The sequence below is a fragment of the Aphelocoma coerulescens genome, chromosome 4A, assembly GCF_041296385.1.
Source record: "Aphelocoma coerulescens isolate FSJ_1873_10779 chromosome 4A, UR_Acoe_1.0, whole genome shotgun sequence".
NCBI lineage: Eukaryota > Metazoa > Chordata > Aves > Passeriformes > Corvidae > Aphelocoma > Aphelocoma coerulescens.
In genome coordinates, this window is record NC_091018.1 from 17,112,745 (window position 1) to 17,134,440 (window position 21,696).

The following is a 21,696-nucleotide window of genomic DNA, read 5'->3' on the forward strand; positions in this document are numbered from 1 at the left end:
GTGCCTCCCCTCAGCTTTGCTGGAATGGGGCATGGATCCCTTCTGGTGTGCCCTCAGCTGAGCTCCTCCAGGACCAGCTTGCAGGTTGCACCAACACTGGCAGGGGGAGGAACACAGCAGGAACAGCAGGTACCAGCACAATGGCACAAGGAGAGGATGAGAAAAGCATCCGTAGTTCACAAAGGGAGTTGTTCTGAGCAGGAGGGTGGCCAGAGCAGCTGGACCAGCAGGCACTGCTCAGCACAGGCCTGCACTCTCTGCTCCTTCCTGGGTGCTCCAGTGCTGCTGGTTGTGGTGTGGAGCCCTACTGCTGCAAATCCCAGCTATGCGTTTTTGTCCAATCTAATTTTCTCAGGAATTGAGCCTGTTCTAGCATTCGGGAACTGGCATTCACTCTGCTGGCAAATGCTTCTTATTTGTTCCAAACAATGTGTCCAGTGTGACCTTTTCTGCTTAAATAGCTTACACAACGAGAATACATTAATGCTCAATTCTAATCTTGCATAACTCTGAAAGCAAGGCCATACATTTACCAGCAGCAAGGGACTTTTTTCGCTGTTCTTTGCACAAAGTAAGAAGGAAAACCCAGCACTGTGCAATTTCAGTGAAGAGACAACTCACCCATAACTCCCTTACCCCCAAAATTCACAGGGCTCTTAAGGAGAGAGTTGTAGCACTACACATTTCTGCATGTCTTCACACACACACAGAGAAATGCAGAGGACAGCTGGCACCTGGAAAGGGGCCTGGTCCTGCCTTTGCTGCTCCAAAACATTCTCATTGACTACAGCTGGGAAGGGATAACACGTTCATTTGGGCCTCAAATCAAACAGCGATACCGTAAGACTTGTGCAGGGGCTTGGAGCACATTTCTCTTCCTAGCAAGAAGCACTCCAGTTCCTGGTGCCATTTCTCATCTCCTTTGTATGGCTGAATTCTTTCTCAAGATGCCTAAATTTGGCCATGGAAAGAGTCAGCCTGAGCCACAGCCTGCTGCTTGTCAGGGCATGTGCACCACAGCTCTGCTCTTCCCGAAACATCCCCCTTGTCCCTCCTGGAGGGGAGTTGCTGCTCTGCTCAGCAATTCCTTCAGCTCACAGGAGGCAACACAGCCATAACTGACTCGTGTGCTCCTGGCCATGACCTTGAATGATCCTTAGAGCAGCAGGAACCATCAGATTCCTTTTTTCAGCAAGGTGTATTCAGTAACAGATTTCTCACCTGGGGTAAACCAGGTCTGGTTGAAGCACCTGCTCCTTGCAAGAGTTCTCCAGGCTGGGGCAAGGGAGGGCTTGCAGGGTGATGCAGGAAAGCAGGGGGGAAGTAAATGGTGGCAGGCAAGGCTGTAGAAGGCCCAGGGCTGATATGCCTGGCCACAGCAGAGGGGCAAGGGGAGGGATAATTCACTGTATTTCCTGCAGAGCCCCAGGAGCCAGGAGAGGCTGGATTTGCTCCAGAGCCAGCAAGCTTATGGGAAGGCTCTGTGGTGGGGATGGCCCTGGGGACCCCCAGGTAGAGCCACATGGGCTGAGGCGATGCGTGGGGCTGCAGTGAGTGGTGGGGCTGTGGGTGCCAGCTGCTGGGGACAGCTGTGTGCCACCGCCTCCAGCAGAGAGCCTGCACTGGTTCTGCCATTTGGTTTTCATCTTAATTAATCACTTCATTATTTCAAACATACCTTTGACCCACTTGAGTACATAACAGCAACAATTAACACCAGCACCTCATAAATCACAGCAATGTTCCCTCTGGTGCTTAATAAAGCCTCTGACCGTGTGGCCGATGCCATTACATTGCAATGTGATTTCTGATCCCTGGGGAGAACAGAGAAGAGTCTTTAAAAACCACAAGATTTCTGTGAAATACAAAGCTTTGAGCAGAGCAGACATGAAGCTGCCGAGGAGCCCTACACTCCTGAGGTAGATGGGCTCCCAGGCACTTAGAGGTCCAGGTAAGAGCACTTTGAAGGTTTTTAACCTCTCTGTGAAAGCATTTGTTTATTTTTACTCCCCTTGTGAAATTATATTAATATATTCAAATAACTGTCCTGGAAATGAAAAGAAGCTTTCTGTGCTAACACTCACACACAGTGCTTGGATGCTGCTGCTCATCAGCTCTGAGTTAGAGCTGCTGCTTCTCCCAGCTCTGTAAGCTGCCTCTCCTTGTCATTGCATCCTTGGACCTTTCTGAAACACAGACTCACTGCCTACAGCCAGGTTTGTACTGACACAAGTTTTATGCCATGTTTGATAGGTTAAAGAAGTAATTCCAGCAATTTTTTCTGACTACACGTTCTCATTTCACAGCAAAGCAGAAAAATTACTGGTATTGCTGAAATAATAATACTTATGTAATAAGGGTACATACGTGATGGGTTTATGTGAGGTAATAGTTAGAATTATGTGATGGACTGGGGGGATTTGATATTAATTTAAATTGAAAATTTGCTTTTAAAATTGTTGTGTATTTTTAGCTGCTGCTATATGTTGCCAGCTAGAATTTCTGGTTTATTTTAAACACATACAGATATCCTGGCCAGCACAGCCTGTCTCCTCCTCTGTCTACCCTGAACCACTTTTTCCAGTGATGAGGTTTTTTTTGGCTCCAATCCTCAGATTTCTAAAGATCCCTTCAACTTGAAGTTCTGTTGTTCAGCAGAGCCCCAATTTCACATTGTTGCATGGTAGCTGTGGATGCTGAGGAGGAAGCAGCTGTGCTAGAGTCTGACCTGGGATTTCACCTACTTAAGCCAAGCTTGCATGGGCAATATAAAGTGAATTTGTTTTCTGAATAGATCTCAGTGATAAATTGCATGCTCACATTGAGGCTGCCAAGTTCTTACTCAAGTGGAGCTCGAGCAGTGGCCTCAAGCTTCCAGGAAGATTAATGTCTATATCTATACCTATTTATGTACCTAGATCTGTATATATATACAATCTATATATCTCTCTCATCCTCCATCTCTATGTAATCTATAACTACACCTGTATCTGTATGAAAAAATTAAAACCCTGTCAGAATCCATGTGCTTTCTGGCATGGGGAAGCATGCTGAGCTGGGTGTCTGTAGGCAGTAATTTCTACCCAGCTTCAGCATGAAATCTGAAAGGAGTAGCCCCCTCCCTGGAAACTCTGCTCCTCTCTCCCTCTCAGTCCCCATCTTCCTTCCAGCAGACCTGCACAGGAATATAAATTTGTCCCCTTCAAAGATTGCCATGACAACTAAGAAGAATTCTCACAAGGATTCCTACCATTCCTACCAAGTCCTGGAACAGGAAAGGCAAAAGGTGGCGATAGCTGCATAAGAAGTGTCTGTTTATTGGATAAGGCAAGGCTCAGGCATTCTGGTTTCTTTTTTTTTTTTTTTTTTTTTTAATGAAAATATCATTGGTCCAAGGCATTTCCCGTGGCAGGGTGTCAGTTGAATCACTTTCCACAGAAGACATGAGACAGAGGGCTGGTGACTGGAGTACAGACTGACACACTTGTGGAGAGTGTACTTAGCTGGCCAGAAACTATTTCAAAGCCATGTGCCACCATCACCAAAAGTTGCAAAGAGAAGTCCTCTGGGAAATGATTAATCAGCCTTGGTAAACAAGTAAAGCCAGCTTATTGTCAGTGCTGAGGCAGCAGAGGGAACAGCAGGGCCCCTCGGTAAGGCTGAAGCTGTGAACTCTGCTGTGTCTCCGCAGCCCCCTCGCACCCACGCTGCTGGACTGCTCTTCTGACCTGCACCTGGCCAGTGGAACCCCTGACCTCTGATGGCTCCCTGGAGGCTTCCCGTGCTCCCCGTGGCTCTGGTGTGGGGCTGGGTGTTGGCCTCCTCCTCCCCCACCACAGGTAAAACCCGGTGTGCTGTTGTGTCACTGCCTAACTCCTGCTTCGTGTTAACTTGGGCCCTTTGTGGAGCTTGTCCTTCAACCAAAACTTCTGTGTGTGTGTGCACTGCTGTGTGAGTGGCTGGTTTATAAACCTGTAATCCATTGTCTAAATATATTGTGTGTTTAGTGGATGTTTTTCTGAGCGAATTTGAAAGGAGAAGAGACTGCCTTTGGTGCACAGCAAATACACTGTTTGATAGAGAGTTATCAAATATAAACCCTGCTCAGATACATAAATGCTCCTGGGCGTGGTCCCAGCCAGACAGACTGTGCTGGGTGTAAGAAACACAAGGCTTATTTGTACTTGGAGAATGATGCTTAGACAATACTGCTCTTCAAGCTATCACTCCTGGCAATGGCACTTGAAGCACCCTTCAAGCCCTTGAGCATCTCTTTGCTGCACTGCACCTGCTGGCTCTTTTGGCCTCTGGCAGCTGGCACTTTGCACCCAGAGGGATGGTGAGCAGGTCTGGCCCTCCCTCCCTGCTGTAACCAGTGCATGGTGCAGAAGTGAGAACTTGCCCAGGAGGCCACTGAGAGACTGCCTGTCTTGGCAGCCAGCACACACAGAAAGCTGCCAGCAACCCCCCTGCTGCCACGCTGAGCAGAGCAGGCTGCTTTTGAAATGGGTTTCAGAAAACATAAGTGTCACCTCCACCTCTCTGAGCAGCACAGGGAAGTGCAGACACAGAGGTGGAAGATAAGAGGGTGACACCTGGCAGGCTGCCATTTTTCCACTGGCAAAATAGGTGGGAATTTGCAAACCCCACCTGCTGCTTGCACCGCCTCAGAGGGCATGAGGTGGACAGAGGTGGTGGGGGGCAGCTGGAGACAAGCAGGGGTTTGTCACCAAAGCAGTGATGTTGGTGACATCAGCGTGCCCAGCAGCCAGGAGGGGTGGCTGTGAGGGCAGTGGGTATCTCACAGCCAGCTCAGCATCACCTGACTCACCACCACAAACATCAGGGGGAGATGCTGTTAGTTTGGTTTCTTACAAGAAACATCCAGGAGCAACTTTCCTTCAAGAGTGGATGATGGAATAGAGCATTTCTAGTCCTGTGCTCTGTATGAGTGATGTGAGAAGGTAATGCATTTTTGTGAGAATGAGAAACTGCAAGAGGCAGTGCTGACATTTAAAAAACAATCAAATCCCAGAATGCCAGCAACATCCCAAAAAGAAGCTTTTCTGTTCCCTCTGAAATCCAGTCAAAATTTATTTTGCAAGAATTGCTGTTTACAATTACAATTGTTTTGAAAAAACACTGCTGTTTTGCTCAAGCTCAGGATGTAAATAAATTTCAGAGCATACTCATAGCCAGTCAGAAATTCCAGTTCTGACCAATCTAATCATCTCTTGACAACTTATCACCTGGCTCATGACAAAGGCTAGCAGCTTTTTGCTTCCTTGTTTGCAGTGCTGTGAGGCTCAGCATTTATACACTCAGGAGGAGCTTCCCAAGCACTTGCTCCAGTATCATCCTAAATACATCTCCTACTTCACCATCTACTGTAGCAACAAATCTCCCATGGAGCTTCACATACAGGGGAAAGTGGGATTTTCAAATGGCTGCCCCAAGTGTGTTTTGTTTCATTTGGGAAAATTTCTGTAGAAGAAACATCCTTCAGCAATGCACCCTGCAAACTTTTCAGGGAGTGCATTAAAGCTGGACTTATGTCACCATATTCCACTGAAAAATATTCTTATGGTCTGCTTTCACAATGGGTTTATAAAAATAATAAAAGGAAAAAATGGTGTAAATCCTGATGAAGACATGAAAAAGGTGTTAGAGAAGCCAGTGATCTGGAGGCCAGATTCAAAGGGAGAATGGTGGTAGTGCTGGACTGACACTGACAGGAGATGGGCTCCAAATTCCTGGGAAATAAAGTGTATCATACAGAAACCAAATGGATAATCTCACCTCTAGACAGTGGAGAAAAATAACCTTATACATCAACAAAAATTGGCTTTGTTTCAGCTAATAAAACTGAGCAGCCAAACAGCTGTTGTTATGTGAATGACAACTCCATACAGAGCTGGACCATTAGGACACACCTTAGTATGGAATTAATCCACAATACTTATTTATTGACATATATCAGCACCTTATACTCTTATAAAAGCCAGATCAACTGTAAAGGCACTTTTTGTATAGTATTGGTAGATGTCCAAAATAAGAATTATTCTAATTCTCTGCTTTTTTGCCCTTTTTTTTCCTGTTTTTTTTTTCTTTTCCCATTAATCTTTAATATACTTGAAAGGAATATTTAAAGCAATATGGGTGATGTGTCTATTATGGTAAAGGAATAGAAATCCCCCTGCCAGCATGCTTTGACCTGCCATCCTGCGTTGGTGTGTGTGCTGAACACAATGTTTGCAGGGATAACTGTCCTGAAGGTTGGTAAATATCATGAGTTGAAGGTCAGCAAACACAGGACATGAAAGGTCACCCCAGGACAGCAGTTTTGCTTAAAACATCTTGAAAGAGAGTGTCAAAAAGTGGCATTCTGTGTGCATTTTCAATGGTCCTCGAGTGTTTTCTCTGAGCACCAGTAAAACTGGTTTTTGGGGGGGTGGGCGGGAGCAGAGCTTGTGTTGTTTGTTGAGAACAGGGTATTAAACATCCAGGGCTGCAGCCAGCAGCACTTCACATCCAGCAGCTGCATTTCAACAAATCATATCAACTTATCATACCAACAAATTTCATGACTGCTTTGTGTTTGTTTTCTTCACTTTGACACTCGGTTTTACCCTCTGCTTTGTTTTTAATGTAGTTGCTCCCCCACGAGACCTTCAGATCACTGACCCTGGGCTCCTGGGTTCTCTGGATGTAGAGTGGAAGCCTCCACCCCACGTGCAAACCTTCAACGAATGCACAGTGAAATACAAGTTTGAATATCGCAACACCGGGGACAGAGACTGGAAGGTAGGGCAAAGCATGAATTAATCCTCCCAAACCAGGGCTATTGTTCTGCCTTTACTTCCTGCACAGGTTTATGTTTGCATTTCAAGGAGGAGTGGAACCAAAGCAGTTCCAGTTTTCCATGAAAAACCAGAACGTTTCAGTGCTTTGAATGGGAATGTGTTTTGAAATGTAGCAGCAGCGGCAGCAGCCATGGAGGGGTTATTTCTGTCAGAGGGCTGGGTGGTTGCTGCCCAAAATATTTCAATAACATTCCTCATTGTAAAAGGAAAAAAAATTTGCACTTTTCAAAAGCAGCTTTATGGGGCTTGAACTGAGACAACAGATCCTTAGGGATGCAGAGCGGTGAACAAATAAAAGTGAAATTTCACTAATTATCCTAATGTTCCAACATTCCCTCTATCCAGAAGTGTGTTTTAAGTACCATTTACTTCTCTCTTTTAGATATGGTTGACTCTAACTCAGCTCTTTTATAAAATTGTCAGTTGTCTCTCACTGGTGTGTAGCAGGGCAGTAGCAGGCACAGCACAGAAAGGGAACATGTTTTGTGAGTGCTTAGAAGATGAAAGCTGCTGCATGCTTAGGAGGGTAAATGGAATGGGGAGAGGAGAAACCCAGCAGTGGGAGCTGTTTGGTTGGCACAAGGTACTAAGGAAAAATATGCTGAGGATCTTTCCCAACAACCTAAAATACAGACTGGTATCCTGAAAGAAAGAAGGGATTTTTTGTACAATCCTAAGGCAGGAGTGCTAGAGGGCTTGCCAGCTCAAGAGACCAGGAATAGAGAAGGAGCCATCAATCAGGCTGGCAGTGCTGTGGAGCCCTGTTCCTTGCTGGAACAGTCATCTGCTTCACCTGCCTGAGTCAGCAAAGCCAAGGCTGCCAGGCCGTGCTCAGCCACCACAGAAATGGGGTTAGCCCCAGCCATCCCATGGGAGCCTGCAGAGGTGGAAAGTCCAGTTTCAGCCATGCATTGCAAATGCAAGGGCATGGAAAGGGGCCCTTGGCCCTGATGTTGGTCACGATGCACCTCACGCTCCCAGACGTGCAGCAGGGTGCGTCTGTGCAGATTCCTCCAGGATGATTTTAACTGCAGTTTGAAAGAAAAACATACACTGTTTCAAAAACCACATCAGAATTCCTGAAATCATGGGTAATAAAAGTTTCTTATATGAGGCAGACGTACAGACTAGAACAAAATCACCTCTGACACCTTGCCAAAATCTTGACCTCAGATAAGGTCATGAAGGGCGGTCAGGCTGAAGAAAATCCACTGGACATCAGCAGAAGCAAACATTGATATCTGTTAAGAAATACCTGGCTCAACACAGCTCTCACACTTGGGGAGTGCTGAGGGCAGCCTGACTGTGGGCTGTGCCAGTGCTGTTCCCACTGCAGGACATGGATGCATTTTATGGCACAGATGCATTTTACAGCACGTTACCTCGGTCCTGCGTGGGCTAATGCAACACTTTGTCTCATCACTTGTTGTAAATCTCTGTCAACTTCGTTTTCCTTGCATTAAGTGATGGGGAGTAAGTCTGAGGAAAAAAAAAACAGCAAAACCCTCATAGGGGGTACTCAGAAAGTCCCACAAAAGGCTGAGCCCGGTGGTACACAGTGGTGGGTGAGCCCGTGCTGCCCTGCCTGGCTGCTGGTCCACCCTTGCAGGGTGTGGCTGTGCTTCCCACAAGAACCAGCCTTACAAGACTCATTGTTCCTTCTGTTTCTGATTATCTCACACCATAAACAAATGTCTTTTATCTGGATTGGTGCTGGTATCCTCCTCAGGTGGTCCACAGTGCTCCTTGCTGCTGGGGGTCCTGTTAATCAGCCTGCTCTGCCTTGTCATTGCTGTGTCCTGTGGGGTGAAGGGACTCACAGCCAGCAAGGCTGGGCACAGCAGGTGTAAATTAGTGCTGGAGGAGCACTGGGCAAGTGATGCAGGACAGAAATGTAAGGAGACAATAAAGCACACCAATGAGACTGTTTGCAGCTGGAGCAAGAGCAAGGGTACCTAATTCTGCTGCCCACTTAGCAACAGAAGAGGTGCTTAAAAAGTCTGTCTTTCAACCAGGTTATTTTTACTAGGAAGCTAAAATTCAGAGTTGGATTTGACCTCAGCAGGACCGCTGAAGTGAGGCTGCAGACACTGCTCAAAGGGTGGTGTACAGATGATGTGGAGGTGCAAAGTGACTGGATTTATGCCACCTTTCAGGTCCCACCACAAGGTTAGGAGCAGCCTGGGGTACCTGGTGCAGTTCTGTGCTTTGCATGAGCCTGTTGCATGAAACAATGCTGGCTTGAGGGTTCCTGGATGGATAAGTCATTGCAGGGCTTGCTGATGTTTAAGACACCAGAGCAGGTCTGCTACCAAAGGCTGTGGTTGTGGTTACTGGATACTTGGGGCTCCTTTCCCTCTTCCTGTGCCCAAACTCTGCTCAGCTGCCCTGCAAGAGCTCCACCGCTGAATGAAAGGGTCAGTTAAGCATCTTTCTGCCCTAAGATGGACTGGCTTTTATGAGGAACAGAGCACTTGGCAGTAAAACTAATAATGCTGACTGGCAGCCTTTTATTCTCCTCTCTTTTTATTTTCTATCTTTCACTGCAGCACAAGGTTGTTCAAAGGCAAAAAATTATATTTTGCTTGGTCTGACTGGTACATTGTTAAACAGTGATTATTTCCTTCTCATCTGACAGGAAAACTGGAATCAGAGGTCCAGAATTTCCACTGCATCTATCATGACTGGGAATACCTGAAGTGCAGCTGGCAGCCAGGTCTCCTCACACCTCATGGAGTACATTATGGGCTGTATTATTGGTAGGTAACAGCAAAATAGGAAAACATCCAGGCAGCAACCAAGTGAACCACTCAGAGTACAAAAATGCCCCGGTAAATATGCTTTTATGGCTGGAAATGCTATTGCCCAATTCACCCAGAATGAGCTGAAATAATGTCCCAAGCAACACATGCCTTCTGGCAAGAAAACACCAAATCCTTTCTCACTTTCTTAAAATCAGGCTTCTGCTGACTTTTGCCAGGAAATGCCTTCTCACTTCCTCCTTTTTTTATCCATCCCCCTGAGGTGTTTACTGCATGTTGTCCAGCATAAAGATTTGTGCTTTCTCTTTGCTGAATACACCTGGATAATTCTGGCTGCACAATTCCCATGATCACACTGCTCATATCTCAATAGGACAGGATTTAGCATGAGGCTACCAAGCTCAGTGAGCCCTAGATACAGAGTGGAGCTTCTCAGCAACTTGGAGTTTTAGTGTTCAAATATGTTTTCATAGCCTCAGCACATCTCATACAAGCAAACATGCTGCCACAAGGTAATAATAATATTTCTCAGCTGTTTCTTTTAAACTGTTGCCTAGATTCTGTTCTGTAGGAAAACCATAGCTAGAATTAGTGGTTTGGACCAAAGTAAATACTGTATTTGTGCTTCAGCTCCTATGATATTTTGGAAAGGATGACTTAGACTGGATTTCATGCCACTGGGCTATGTGGAGAAAAGCATAGCTGCATTTTAAAGAGGTTCCACGTAACTCTTGGAAGTAGTCTTCAAAGCAGAAGCACTGATTCAAAACCATTTTGCTAACTGCAAAGATCTGCTTGAAGGAAACCATGGAAATGCATGATTCATGCCTAAAATGAAAGCAATCACTAAAAAAACCCAACCTTTATTTAATTGCCTTCAATAAAACCAGGCATCTGGATCTGGGTCCCATTTTATCCCAAGATTGCTTGGACACCACGGCATCCTTTGATCCCTGTGAGCAACTTTTTATTGTACTAGAACATGAAGTTTTCCCCCCAAACATAATGTGCTTTGCAGGGAGACTTTCGTTGGGTGTGGAGTACAGGGGCCAGATTCAGCCCTGCCTTGAGGGCATAAACTAGCAGGAGCCTTAAAATTTAATATGGAACACCAGTCAGTATTTCCAGGATGGAGCCAGCAGCTCAGCTTTGGGGAGTGGCCCCCGAAGGCAGAAGGGATAGGGTTGTGGTTGCACATTAGGTAATATTCAGCAAATCCCTCACAGGTCCCACCCTGAGTTTCCGTGTGCCCATGGAGAGCCAGAACAGCTCAGCGGCACTCAGTACATTCATGGCACATCACCTGCCTGAAAACATTTCCTTTTGGCTTGGGAGGGCACCTTTCTGCAACTCCAGAGTCCATGACTGATGGAGCAGGAAGGGCCCTAGGGGAGGATGACTGTCTCCATGAGCGGAGGCCAGATTCTTCCCCAGCTCGTCACACAGTGGCACCTCTTGTGCTCCAGGAATGGGCTTGGGGAGAGCCTGACACAGCCTCCAAACCAGCCTGGGAAGCTGTCTGTGCATGTTAATTTTGTGTTTTCTCCACACTTTAGCCATAGCAGGAGTCCAGGTGCTGATCCACAGCACTGTGCTTTGGACAAAGGGTGGGATATGGGCAATACTCGAGGCTTAGGTCCAATCTTACAAAAAAACCTCTTTACCCAAGTAGTAAATTGCCTTGGGTACTTTTTTCTGTTTCCCTCTCCACTGCTAGGTACGAGGGGCTGGACCACGCGGTGCAGTGCGATCACTACATCCAGGATCGCGGCACGAACGTCGGCTGCGTGCTGAGAAACCTCAGCCAGGCAGAATACCAGGATCTGAACATTTGTGTCAATGGTTCAGCAGCAGCCACCCTGCTACGGCCACTGTACACCACCCTTCGCCTTCACAACCTCGGTAATGACAGCAGGGAAGCAACAGGGGACCCTTGTGGCCACCACAAACCCCAGGCCCACCTCCTGCATCAGGGGGTCTCAAATGAATGTGTGCTTTTGTAGGTGGGTGGTTGGAATGTGTGCATTTCCCCCAGGGAAGGGGCTGTGGCATGTGCCAAACAGGACTTTAGCTTCCAGGAGTGTTTGTGGGCAAGCAACACCACCCAGAACAACCCTGGAGGGTCAGTGGGTGCCTCCAAGTGCTGCATTTGGCAGCTGGACAACTGGAGATATAAATGGCCTGCTGGGCACACAGCAGAGCAGCTATGGGGTTTTGGCTCTAGTAGCAAGGTCACAGAGATATCTTCATTTACTGCTGATGGAATTGAAAACACTGCTCCACTCCTCTCAAGCACAGGAGAGATCTTTAGGCTTTGCTGTTCAAACCAAGCTAAGGTCTGGGGTGAGCTGAGTGCAAGGTGTGATGGGGTCTGTCAGAGGAGAGATGGATTTCAAACCCATGAGAGACAGGGAAAGAGAGTGATGCCTGAGATGGCCACCTAAAAATAGAAACTAGACAAGAATAAGGGGACAAAGGTAGGTACTGATTTGAAGAGCCTTCAAAGTTGCACCTTGGGCAGTCAAAAGGCTACACCCAAGATGGACCCCAGGTCACAAGTTCTTCCCACTTTTATAAGTTTGGTCCATTTGCACATCAGGATCAATTCTCCAATTACAACCCCAGTTAATGACTAACTACCCCAAATTTTCCCTCCTCTTCAGAGGCCTTAGTTTATATATTTTGGGGCCTGGGACAATCTAAGTGTCCCTAGAGAGCAAACCTAGAGTGGCTTTTTATGTCTAACTAGCATGAGAGAACAGCAGCTAACAGACCACGAGAAACTTCAGAGTTACACACTAGGCAGTACAGGATTTGAAAAATATAAAAGTTAAACCCTAAGGCATCAGGAGCAAGGCACGGCATGATGTGCAAACATTACATGTACATGGGCTTTATTCTAGACACCATGCTGGTGCATTTGCCTACAAGCCAGAAGGACAAATAGCCAGTCCTCCAGCTAAGCCACTGGGCTAATGAGCAGGATTTCTGAATTCAATTAATGCTGCCACGTGCTTCGTGTGTGGCTTTGGGCATCTGACACAAACCAGAGTGTTTTCTGGGATGCAGAGCAGTGCAGTGGAGTGACACTGCAGGGGCCGGGGCTGCCTCAGCAGCACAGGGAGGGCTGGCGGCTGTGAGGGGAATGTGCCAAACACAGTGCTCACACCCCTGTGCTTCAAATCCCCTGCACTGCAGCCCAGAGCAAGGACTTCATCCAGCCTGTGTGTCAAGTTAAAATAAATAATCCACCCTCCAGACTCTGTGGTATCTTGCTCCTCCAGCATCGTGGCTCAGAGCCAGGAGAGCTCAGAAACCTCGTCAGCGGGGAAAAGGGACAGAGGCTGGCAGTGATGAACTGAAGCCTTTCCACCAGGAGCTGTCTGAGACCACCTCCTGACCTCCTCTCTTTTTTCTCCCCTCCCAGCAAAGCCCTCAGCCCCGAAGCAGCTGGTGGTTTCCATGTCTGCAGCTGAGGAGCTCCTCGTGGCCTGGAGCCCACCGGGAGGGAGAATGCCGCCACACTGCCTGGAGTACGAGGTGCAGGTGGCAGAAGATGCAGATGCCTGGGCGGTAGGGACAGCACCAGGGTGCCCCAGGGAGGGGAAGGGGTGGTGGGGAGGCACAGGCTGCAGCAGGGTGTGGGTTACCCTGGGCACTGACTGTGCACAGCCCCGGCTGGTGCTGCCGGCTGAAATCACTGACCGGCTGCTGCACTGCACATGTTCCTCCTTAACCCCCTTAACCTCCAGCTTCAGCTTTGCTTTAGCAGTAACAGATCCCAGCAGGAGGTTCCAAGTGAGCATTTCCTCAGACCTCCTGCCTGTTTTCTCAGAAAACTGTCATTGAAGAAATGTAAAGGTTGCTGCGGCTTGTTTCCCTGAATAGGGTGGCACAACTTGAACCAAGGAAACTGTAATTCTAATGTCCCAAAAGGAATGGCCTGGGGCAGAACACATCTTTTATGCATGGTGCTTTTTTCTTGTGAATGATCCAGGTGCAGTTTGGACGGCAAAAATGAAAAGGACTAATTAATCATAGGAGACATCTTTTTTTTAATTGTCGTATGTCACTCATGAATCACCTTAGGTAATTAAAAGAATTATTCCATAAATTAACAGGCATAAATGGCAACATACATGATGATACGTCCAGAAATTATTTTCAGTAGATTTGTCTCCATAGTCATGTGATTTACATTAACTTGTACAAAACTATTATGAAATCATTTAAAAGTGCCAAAAGATAATCCAAAGGTTTGCAGAGCCTGGACAGTGTTCAGGAACATCAGGCCACACCAGACAGATCCTGGTGGTGGCACGTACTTCTGTGACATTTCTTCATTCTGTTTTGTTTCTCAGTTTGTGTCGACCCAAATGGAAACTGCTTTAACGATTTCCAGAGCAAACCAAAGCCACGTTTCATGTGTTCGTGTCAGGGGGAGAACAAACATTTTTTGTGCTGACCAGGGCTTTTGGAGTGAATGGACTCAGGATTGTTTCTCTGGTATGGAGCTCAAAGTAAACCGTGTTTCTTCTACATCCTTTATAAAACCTGTTTGGGTGCAAGTGCTGATGGCTGCCATGGGATCTGCTGGTGTCCAGCACTGGAGATGGGATGCTGCCTTAGTTACACCTTCAGCCTCCTCCAGCACAGCCATTCCCACAGCTTTGCATCTCCAGTGCAGTTAGCAGGCAAGCCCCAAAATATTAATGCTTCTGCAGCAGCACCTTTCCCTGCTGCATGGGGACAGCTGGGGTGGAGGAGCAACTGCTGAGCAAGAGAGGGCACAGGGTACTTGCAGTCTCTCCACAGGGCATCCTGATGCCTGTCCTGCACCACAGATCAGCTCCTTTGAACCCTGTGGGCTGTCTTGGGCTGTCCTTGTGTGCACTGGCTCTGGTGCAAGATGCAGAAGGCAGGGGAGAGGCACATAGCAGTGATTGCATCTATGTGCAGGATATATATTACCCTGAAGGAGGATGTTAGCCCACCCAGTAGCATATACCTGTAGCAAACAAACAAATGAATAAGTAAATAAAAACATGTAGGGCAATGTGGACACGATGAGTTTGCATCTGAGCCCAAGCTTTGTAGGAGGTAATACAATCCATTCTAACATCTTCTTACTTCCTGTCATTTATCTTTGCAGTGTCCAGAAAAGAGGACAAGCAGCTATTTATCCTCATTCCAGTCATCCTGAGTTTGTCAATTAGCCTCATAATATTTATGTTGATTGGCCAGTGCAAGAAAAGGTAAGCACCAAGGCAGCCTGTCCAAGCCATGTGCTTTTATATTGGTGTCTGTAACTATTTATAACTGCAGTTATAACTGAAACATCACACTAAATGTCTAAGGGCCAAACATTAATAGATGCTCTAAGATTGGACACCAAACAATAGTTTATTTTCAGTAAGCAGCCTTCCTGAGTGTGTCTGTCTGATATGAAATGCCCCTACAGCAACCCATAAACTCACTGCAGAGACTCAAATACAGCTCATAAGAGCTCAGACTGCTTCTGTTAAATGCAGCAGTTACTTGCATGCACAGCAGCATAAATAAAGCTATTAACATGCCCCAAACCACTCAAGAGCAGAGATTTGTCCTAGCTGTGTTAAAGCAGTGCTATTTTAATGGGCTAAATCCTCATTCTCTTGGCACTCTCATCCCAGCTGTTTACATTCATGTCAGTGATGGCACGAGGGGAAAGCAGATGCAGTGGATGAATTTGTCTGGTTTTACTGATGATAATTTCTTTAGGTCACTTGGAGAGAACTGATCCCCCAGCACTGATAACTTATCTTTTCCTGATGGCCACATAGCATGAGCAAGCAGGAAGCCTTTCTAATAAGCCTTTTAAGGCATCACTCATGAGGGAGATCTGGCTCTAGAAATACCTTTTTGTGGTCCCCAGAAATGAACTGACACCTGTTTGGCAGTTGAATGCATGGAGTCCCAGACACACACTCCTTCATCTTTGCTTTGCATCCATCTTCCAAATGTTTTGGTTTGTGAAATTCTAACAAAGTGTAGATGCCAGTGATAAATCTGTGGAAAGCAAATGCTTCCTGCATTGCCACTGGGATGTGGCAGTGTGTGACAGGGATGCTGGAGCATGTCCTCAGCTCTCTCAGTGCTGGGAATAACAGTCTGTGTCCATTTCAGACCCCCAGCAGGAAAGCCATTGCACGCGTCTGTGGGATGCTAACTCTGCCAGTGCCTGCTGTACCGCTTGTGTTTGGTGGGCTGCTCATGGAACACCATCCCAAGGACAGCAGAGGAGCCCTGAGCTCTCTGCAGCCTGGATGGGTCTTCCCTGCCTGCTGCCATTGGTGAAGCCAGCTGTTGCAACTCCACTCCTTAACAGCCCCAGGAAAACTGGAGGGGTTTAAACTGACTGCGGGAAAACTGGAAGAGATCTAAACTGACTCAGAAGAAAGGTGTTTCTGATGACAAGGGAGAAAAAAGGGGCAGTGGAAACTGCCATGAATAAAGATAACACGTTGTTCTGTGGGTTTGTTTGGGTTTTTTCTTTTGTGAGGACTAGAAATCTGTCAGCAGGACACACATTGAAGGGCAGCACCTCACACCCAATGCTACATGCATGCAAACACCTGCATCCGGCCCCTGGACCCCACCTTGCTCTCACCAGGTCTTCCCTGTCCCCAAGCACTCAGCCTGCTGAAAGCATCTAAATGCTGAAAAGAGCTACCTGAGCTATTTATTCCATTAGCTGATATGCCTTATCTGTTGAAAAGCTCAGGTGGGGAGGCCTTGAGAGAAACATTTGCTATAAAGAGGCATGACCAGAGCTACTGCAAAGGACAGAAGATTCAGAGGAGAAGCAAGGGTTACTCCAGCAAATGTGACATGGGAATTTCTCTAGGAAGTGGACATTGGCACCAGAATTCAATGAAGCACACCTGATGTTTCTCTACAACATGTATTCAGAAGATTAAATTGCTGACCGATTTTTAGGAGGCATTCCCTATGATGATGATGATAGAAAAAAAATTTAAAAATCGTCACTGGATGAGATACCCTTTCCTAAGCCCATTCTGGGTTTTTTTGAAGGACTAACCAAGGCAAACACAGAGGTTTAGTGTGGTTTCATTTCATCTGAACAACCCTGAAAACATATTTCATTGCAGGAGCAGTTATTCAAACGGGGAATTTCTAATGAACAGTGGAAGCTCAGAGGGAAAATCAAGTTTGTGTCAATCAGCCAAGTAAAGAGCCATACTAATCCAATCAGGAACAAAACATCACAGCAAGTGCTGTCTTACACATCCAACTGCAAAATTATTCAATCACTATCAGCTGCTTCCACTGCTAAATAGGCAACAGCCCAATGTAATTTGGGGAGCAACCAAAGGAGAAAAGAACCAGGAGAAAAATGGTCAGTGCACAAACTGAAGCAGAAAGGAAGTTTCATGTTTGTTGTAATTCTGCTGAGACAAGACCTCTGCCTCTACTGTCTCCTGGGGCTCCTGGCCAGCCACCATGGGATGGCTTTACTTTGAACAATTTGGATTTTCAGAACTGCCGTCAGGCCTCTGATGTTCTGCCAGCCTCTTAAACTGTTAAAATGTCTACTGAAAACATGTGAGTGCATTGTGAATGTCCCCAGGGGGAAAAGTAGGGCAGGCAGCCGAGCCCAGCCTGTTGTCCTGGGTACATCTGGTGTGATCTCACCTACTTTACCAGGTGGGAATGCTGGGCAGAGGCATTTGGATTGGGACAAATACAGCAGCAGTCCCAACATGCTGGATGGGTTTAAACTGGGCTAAAGCCTCTAGTCTATTTTTACCCAAAAAAGGTAAGAAGGGAGGAAGAATTAAAGTGCATGGGTGCAAGTAAGAGAGAGCAAAGGAAAGGCTGTTGTACCTCCACAGCTAGAACTCATCCCAAAAAAGATCAGAGCTATTTCAGTAACCACAAAATATAAAAGTTAGGCTGAAGCCTGCCTAGAAACCTGCCTAGTAACAGAGTGATAAATTAAGTACATCTACTTATGGTATCTCTAGGCTGCAGCTTTACAGGAGCATTTAGGTAAGGAAAGCTGGGCTTGGCCCCAGGGCAGGGCTCCCTGCTCCCCAAACTCAACCCTGAAGAGGGTCCTCACTGCAGCAGCAGCAGAAAACCTCCCACCCGCTTTCTCACAGCATCACATCTGCAGCATTTGCAAAATTTAGCCCTAATAGATGTCCACACGCCTTCCCAACATCCTGAACCTCACTAGAATTTCAGTAGTGGGCTTTTATCCCATGCTTATACAATTACACTAGTGTATTTCTTTCACACAGTAGTCTCATTACAGTGTTTTAGTTCATTTGCTGTAGTCCATAATTAATACTTTTAGTAAAGGACTTTTAAAATCCCTCCTTTGGCATGCTCTGCTCTTATTGTTCCCAGCTGATGTCTGGGTTCCACGTGTTTCTACCATCTAAGCTCCACATGCTTAGTGAGACATGTCTTTGTCTTAGCATACCCATGAGTTTAGAGTCTTCTTTCTGTCTTTGACTGATAAAGTCTTAGAGCCATTTGCTGAAGAATAAACCCAACTTTTCCTACACAGCTTTTCTGTCTCTAGAGAACGTCAATACTTGTCACACATACCAAAGCATGATCCTGTGCATGCTGCAGGGAAATGCAAAATCCATTTAGTCTGTCATATTCTAACTGCTTTTGGGAAGTAGCAAAACAGGGAAGATGAATGCCAAGGTCTCTGAACTCAAAAATCACCCTTCTTCTCTCACTGAGGTATATATTCAAGCTGCCAGCAAGAGAATAATTTGAAAATCAGTTTACATTCCGTTTCCTCACATCCATCCTCACATTTTTTCATTTTTCTGTCTGGCCTCTCAGTACAAGTGTTTCAACCCCCATAACTTGCCAATGGCTGCAAGGCATAAAGCAAGGCTGGCATCTTGCACAGGAACATAGGAATTTCCACCTGAACATGAGGAGGAACTTCTTTGTTCTCTCTGTGAGGAAGACAAAGCACTGGAACAGGCTGCCTGGAGAGGTTGTGGAGTCTCCTCTGGAGATATTCAAAAGCTGTCTGGACACAATCCTAACTAAAGCACGCTTGGGGATCTGCTGGAGATGAGGTTGAACAAGATGAGCTCCAGTGTTCCCTTGCAGACTTACCCATTCTGTGATCTCTCAGGAACTCTTTACTCCTCTTGCACTTGGGGAAATGGAAAGGTGGATGTTGTATCTCACCGGCTGAGGCATCCGTGCTGAAATTTTCCCTCTTGTACAGGAGCTGGAAATTCCATGGCCACTGGGTGTCAGCATCTGTGCTTGGATGCAAAGGACGTGGAAAGCAGGTGCAGCATCGGTGTGGCCAGAATTTGGTATTTAGTGCATGAAAATTAAATAGGGGGGGACAATGGCTCTGTCACCGCAAGAAAGAGGAGTCCTGTTCTTTCTGTCCTGCCAAGCACAGAGGTGCCACCCCTTTGCTCCATCATTCAGCTCGGGTGTGACTGAGGGGTAACATCCCCTTGTGCCTCGTGGCACCGTGACCATGGCCCAGTGCTGCTACACTGCCCAGATCTGCATCTCCCAGGGTACATGCCAGCCAAAACCAGCCCTTGCTGCTGCCCTCCCCCATGCCCAAGGCACTGAGCACCCTCAGAAATGTCCCACCAGCCCAAACTGGAGGTTTGGCCCTGCCCTGCTGTGCATCCCTGCCTCACTCTGGCACCAGCTCCTGCACCCCTGAGCCACCATGGATCTCAGCACCCATCCCTGAGCCACCATGGATCTCAGCATCCATCCCTGAGCCACCATGGATCTCAGCACCCATCCCTGAGCCACCATGGATCTCAGCACCCATCCCTGAGCCACCATGGATCTCAGCACCCATCCCTGAGCCACTGCAGCTCCAGGGAGTGCCTAGATCTTGAAAGGACAGCACAGCCCTTCTGCCTGCAGCTTCTAGATGTCAAGGCTTTGGGATGCAGTAGCTAATGATATAATCTAAAATCTAAAGAGCTTCACAGGCCATGGCAGGTTTGCAGCTTGCTGCCCTGTGTGGCATTTGTACATTTGAGAGCATTTTCAATCTCTATTTCTATGTAGGAGCTAAATTTTCTCAGGAGGGTCTCTGGTTTTCACAGCTTCAAGGCAAACAAATACAGCTGATGCATGTGTTTAACAGAACAATTTGAGGCAGCATATTGTGGCTGAGCCATCAGAACAGCTGAAATTGCTCTGCAAACTGTCTGTGTCAAGATACTCTTCCTAGAGTATAGAGAGATAAAACAACCAGCTGAAAAATGACAGACACCACAAGGCTTAGCCCAAAATTGAGGATTCATGTCCCTGCCATCCTGGGCTGCTTGCCTCCTGTGTGGATCTGCATCCAGACACAACACAGGACTGCTACATTCAGGAAATAAAACGCCATTTCAGCAAGTTTTACACCATCAAACACATTAAAAAAAAAAAAAAAAAAAAAGGAAACTAATAACTAATTTAAAAATATTAAACATGGCTTTGATATTTGCTTTCTTGATGGGTCTGCCCAGGAAACAATCTCAGTGTTTAAGTGGGTCTCGCTGCAGGGAGAGCTCAATGTGGGTGTTTCCTTGAGCTGGGAGGCTGGATGAGCAGGGTGGCAGCGCTGCTGTGGTCCCCACTGGTGCCTGCACTCATCTGTGACAGCAAGGACAGCCTGCACAGCACCTCTGGCTTCTCTGAGATGCCAAATGAGGTTGCCCTGCCTTGCCTTTGATGGAAGGTGGGAAATGTTCCTGCAGTTGCAGTGAGGGGATTTGAGCCATGGCCATCAGCCATCATCCACAAACGATGTTTTTTTGTTTCCTTGCTTGGGAAGCTGTGAATGGAGGTGACAAAGGCACGTCACACCTTTGGTGTGCTTGGATGTCCCACCTCACCAAAGCACCAGTGACTTGCAGGAGTTATTTTCATTTGGGGAAAAAAAAAAGTACTTAAAATCGGGGGTTTTTACAAACCAGGGAACACTTTCCTTTAATGTCTAAATATCTTTGTGATTTAAAAACAAACAAAGGGTGGCAGAATACTCTTCACCGGAATTCATGTGGTAGTGGAGAAAACATGCATAGCAGGCAAACATGCAGAGCCTGATCTTCCTAGGGATTAAAGCCTCTCTCCAAGGCTGCTCTTGGCCATGCCACCCTCCTCAGGCACTCTCCCTGCATTGGCACACAAGTAACAGCAAACAGATGCCCACAGTGTGTTAAACCACCCAGAGCAACAGCTCTCCTGCAGAAGACACCAACACCAGCAGCACACGCAGATGTGAAGCTGCTCTAAATTTTAACAAATGCAACCGGGCAGTGGCCTAACATGAGGTGAGTGTAGCATAAAATGGCTACAGAAAATTAACACAGGAGAAGGAAACAGAGACAGCAGACACAGGATCCCATCCTGTCTCTAGGTATCCAAACATCCTTTGCGTTCTCACAGGGTCTGACTGCAAAGCCAAGGCTGCCCAGAGACCCTGAGTCATTGTGCCACCAGGAGGTCCCCACCTGAGGCATGAAGCCTAGAAGAGAATAGTCCTTGCCTTTTATCTGATGATGTTCCAGCTCTTAACTGTTGAAATGGAAATATGTCCCAACCTTTGGGACTCTCAAATTGATCTTGGCTGGTAGCTGCCCAGAAGTTTGTGCCTGTTATGCCAATTCATTTAGAAACACTCACACTGAGAAAACAATAACCTTGTTGCCTGCCAGGTTCAGCAAAGTTCACTCTTAACAACGGAGAGCTTAAAAGGCCAACAGCACAATTTACTTTACTGAAGCAAAAGCCTGAAGTTCCTGGCTACAGCAACAAAGAAAAGCATTTTAAAAGTCAGGCAGTGCAAGCACAAAGCAGGGTCAGCCCTGGAAGCTTCTCACCAGTGTTTGTTCAACCACACCAGCTGAAGGCAGCCCAAAAGGGTATTACCTCAGTGTTGTGGCTCTCCTGAGCAGACTGAGACTATCTCCAGTAACACCAAATGTCCACGAAAATGCTATTGTATAAACAAAACACACTGACGTGACTGCATGCAGCCAGGCCTGGGCTAGCCA

General features: G+C 46.8%; 1 protein-coding gene across 2 annotated transcripts; it reads left to right on the plus strand.

Annotated features, from left to right (window-relative positions):
* Nucleotides 1–3,601: 3,601 nt before the first annotated feature.
* On the plus strand, nt 3,602–16,138 carry IL13RA2 (interleukin 13 receptor subunit alpha 2). Of its 2 annotated transcripts, XM_069015486.1 has the most exons (9): nt 3,604–3,839; nt 6,653–6,804; nt 8,879–9,032; nt 9,502–9,622; nt 11,343–11,527; nt 13,053–13,198; nt 13,987–14,131; nt 14,778–14,880; nt 15,791–16,138. In XM_069015486.1, the coding sequence occupies exons 1-9, from the start codon at nt 3,761–3,763 to the stop codon at nt 15,831–15,833; spliced, it is 1,128 nt and encodes a 375-aa protein (XP_068871587.1). In that variant the 5' UTR covers nt 3,604–3,760; the 3' UTR covers nt 15,834–16,138. The 2 variants fall into 2 exon arrangements, with proteins under 2 accessions (XP_068871586.1, XP_068871587.1); XM_069015485.1 differs by lacking the exons at nt 14,778–14,880; nt 15,791–16,138 and having other exon boundaries at nt 3,602–3,839; nt 13,987–14,751.
* Nucleotides 16,139–21,696: the final 5,558 nt, after the last annotated feature.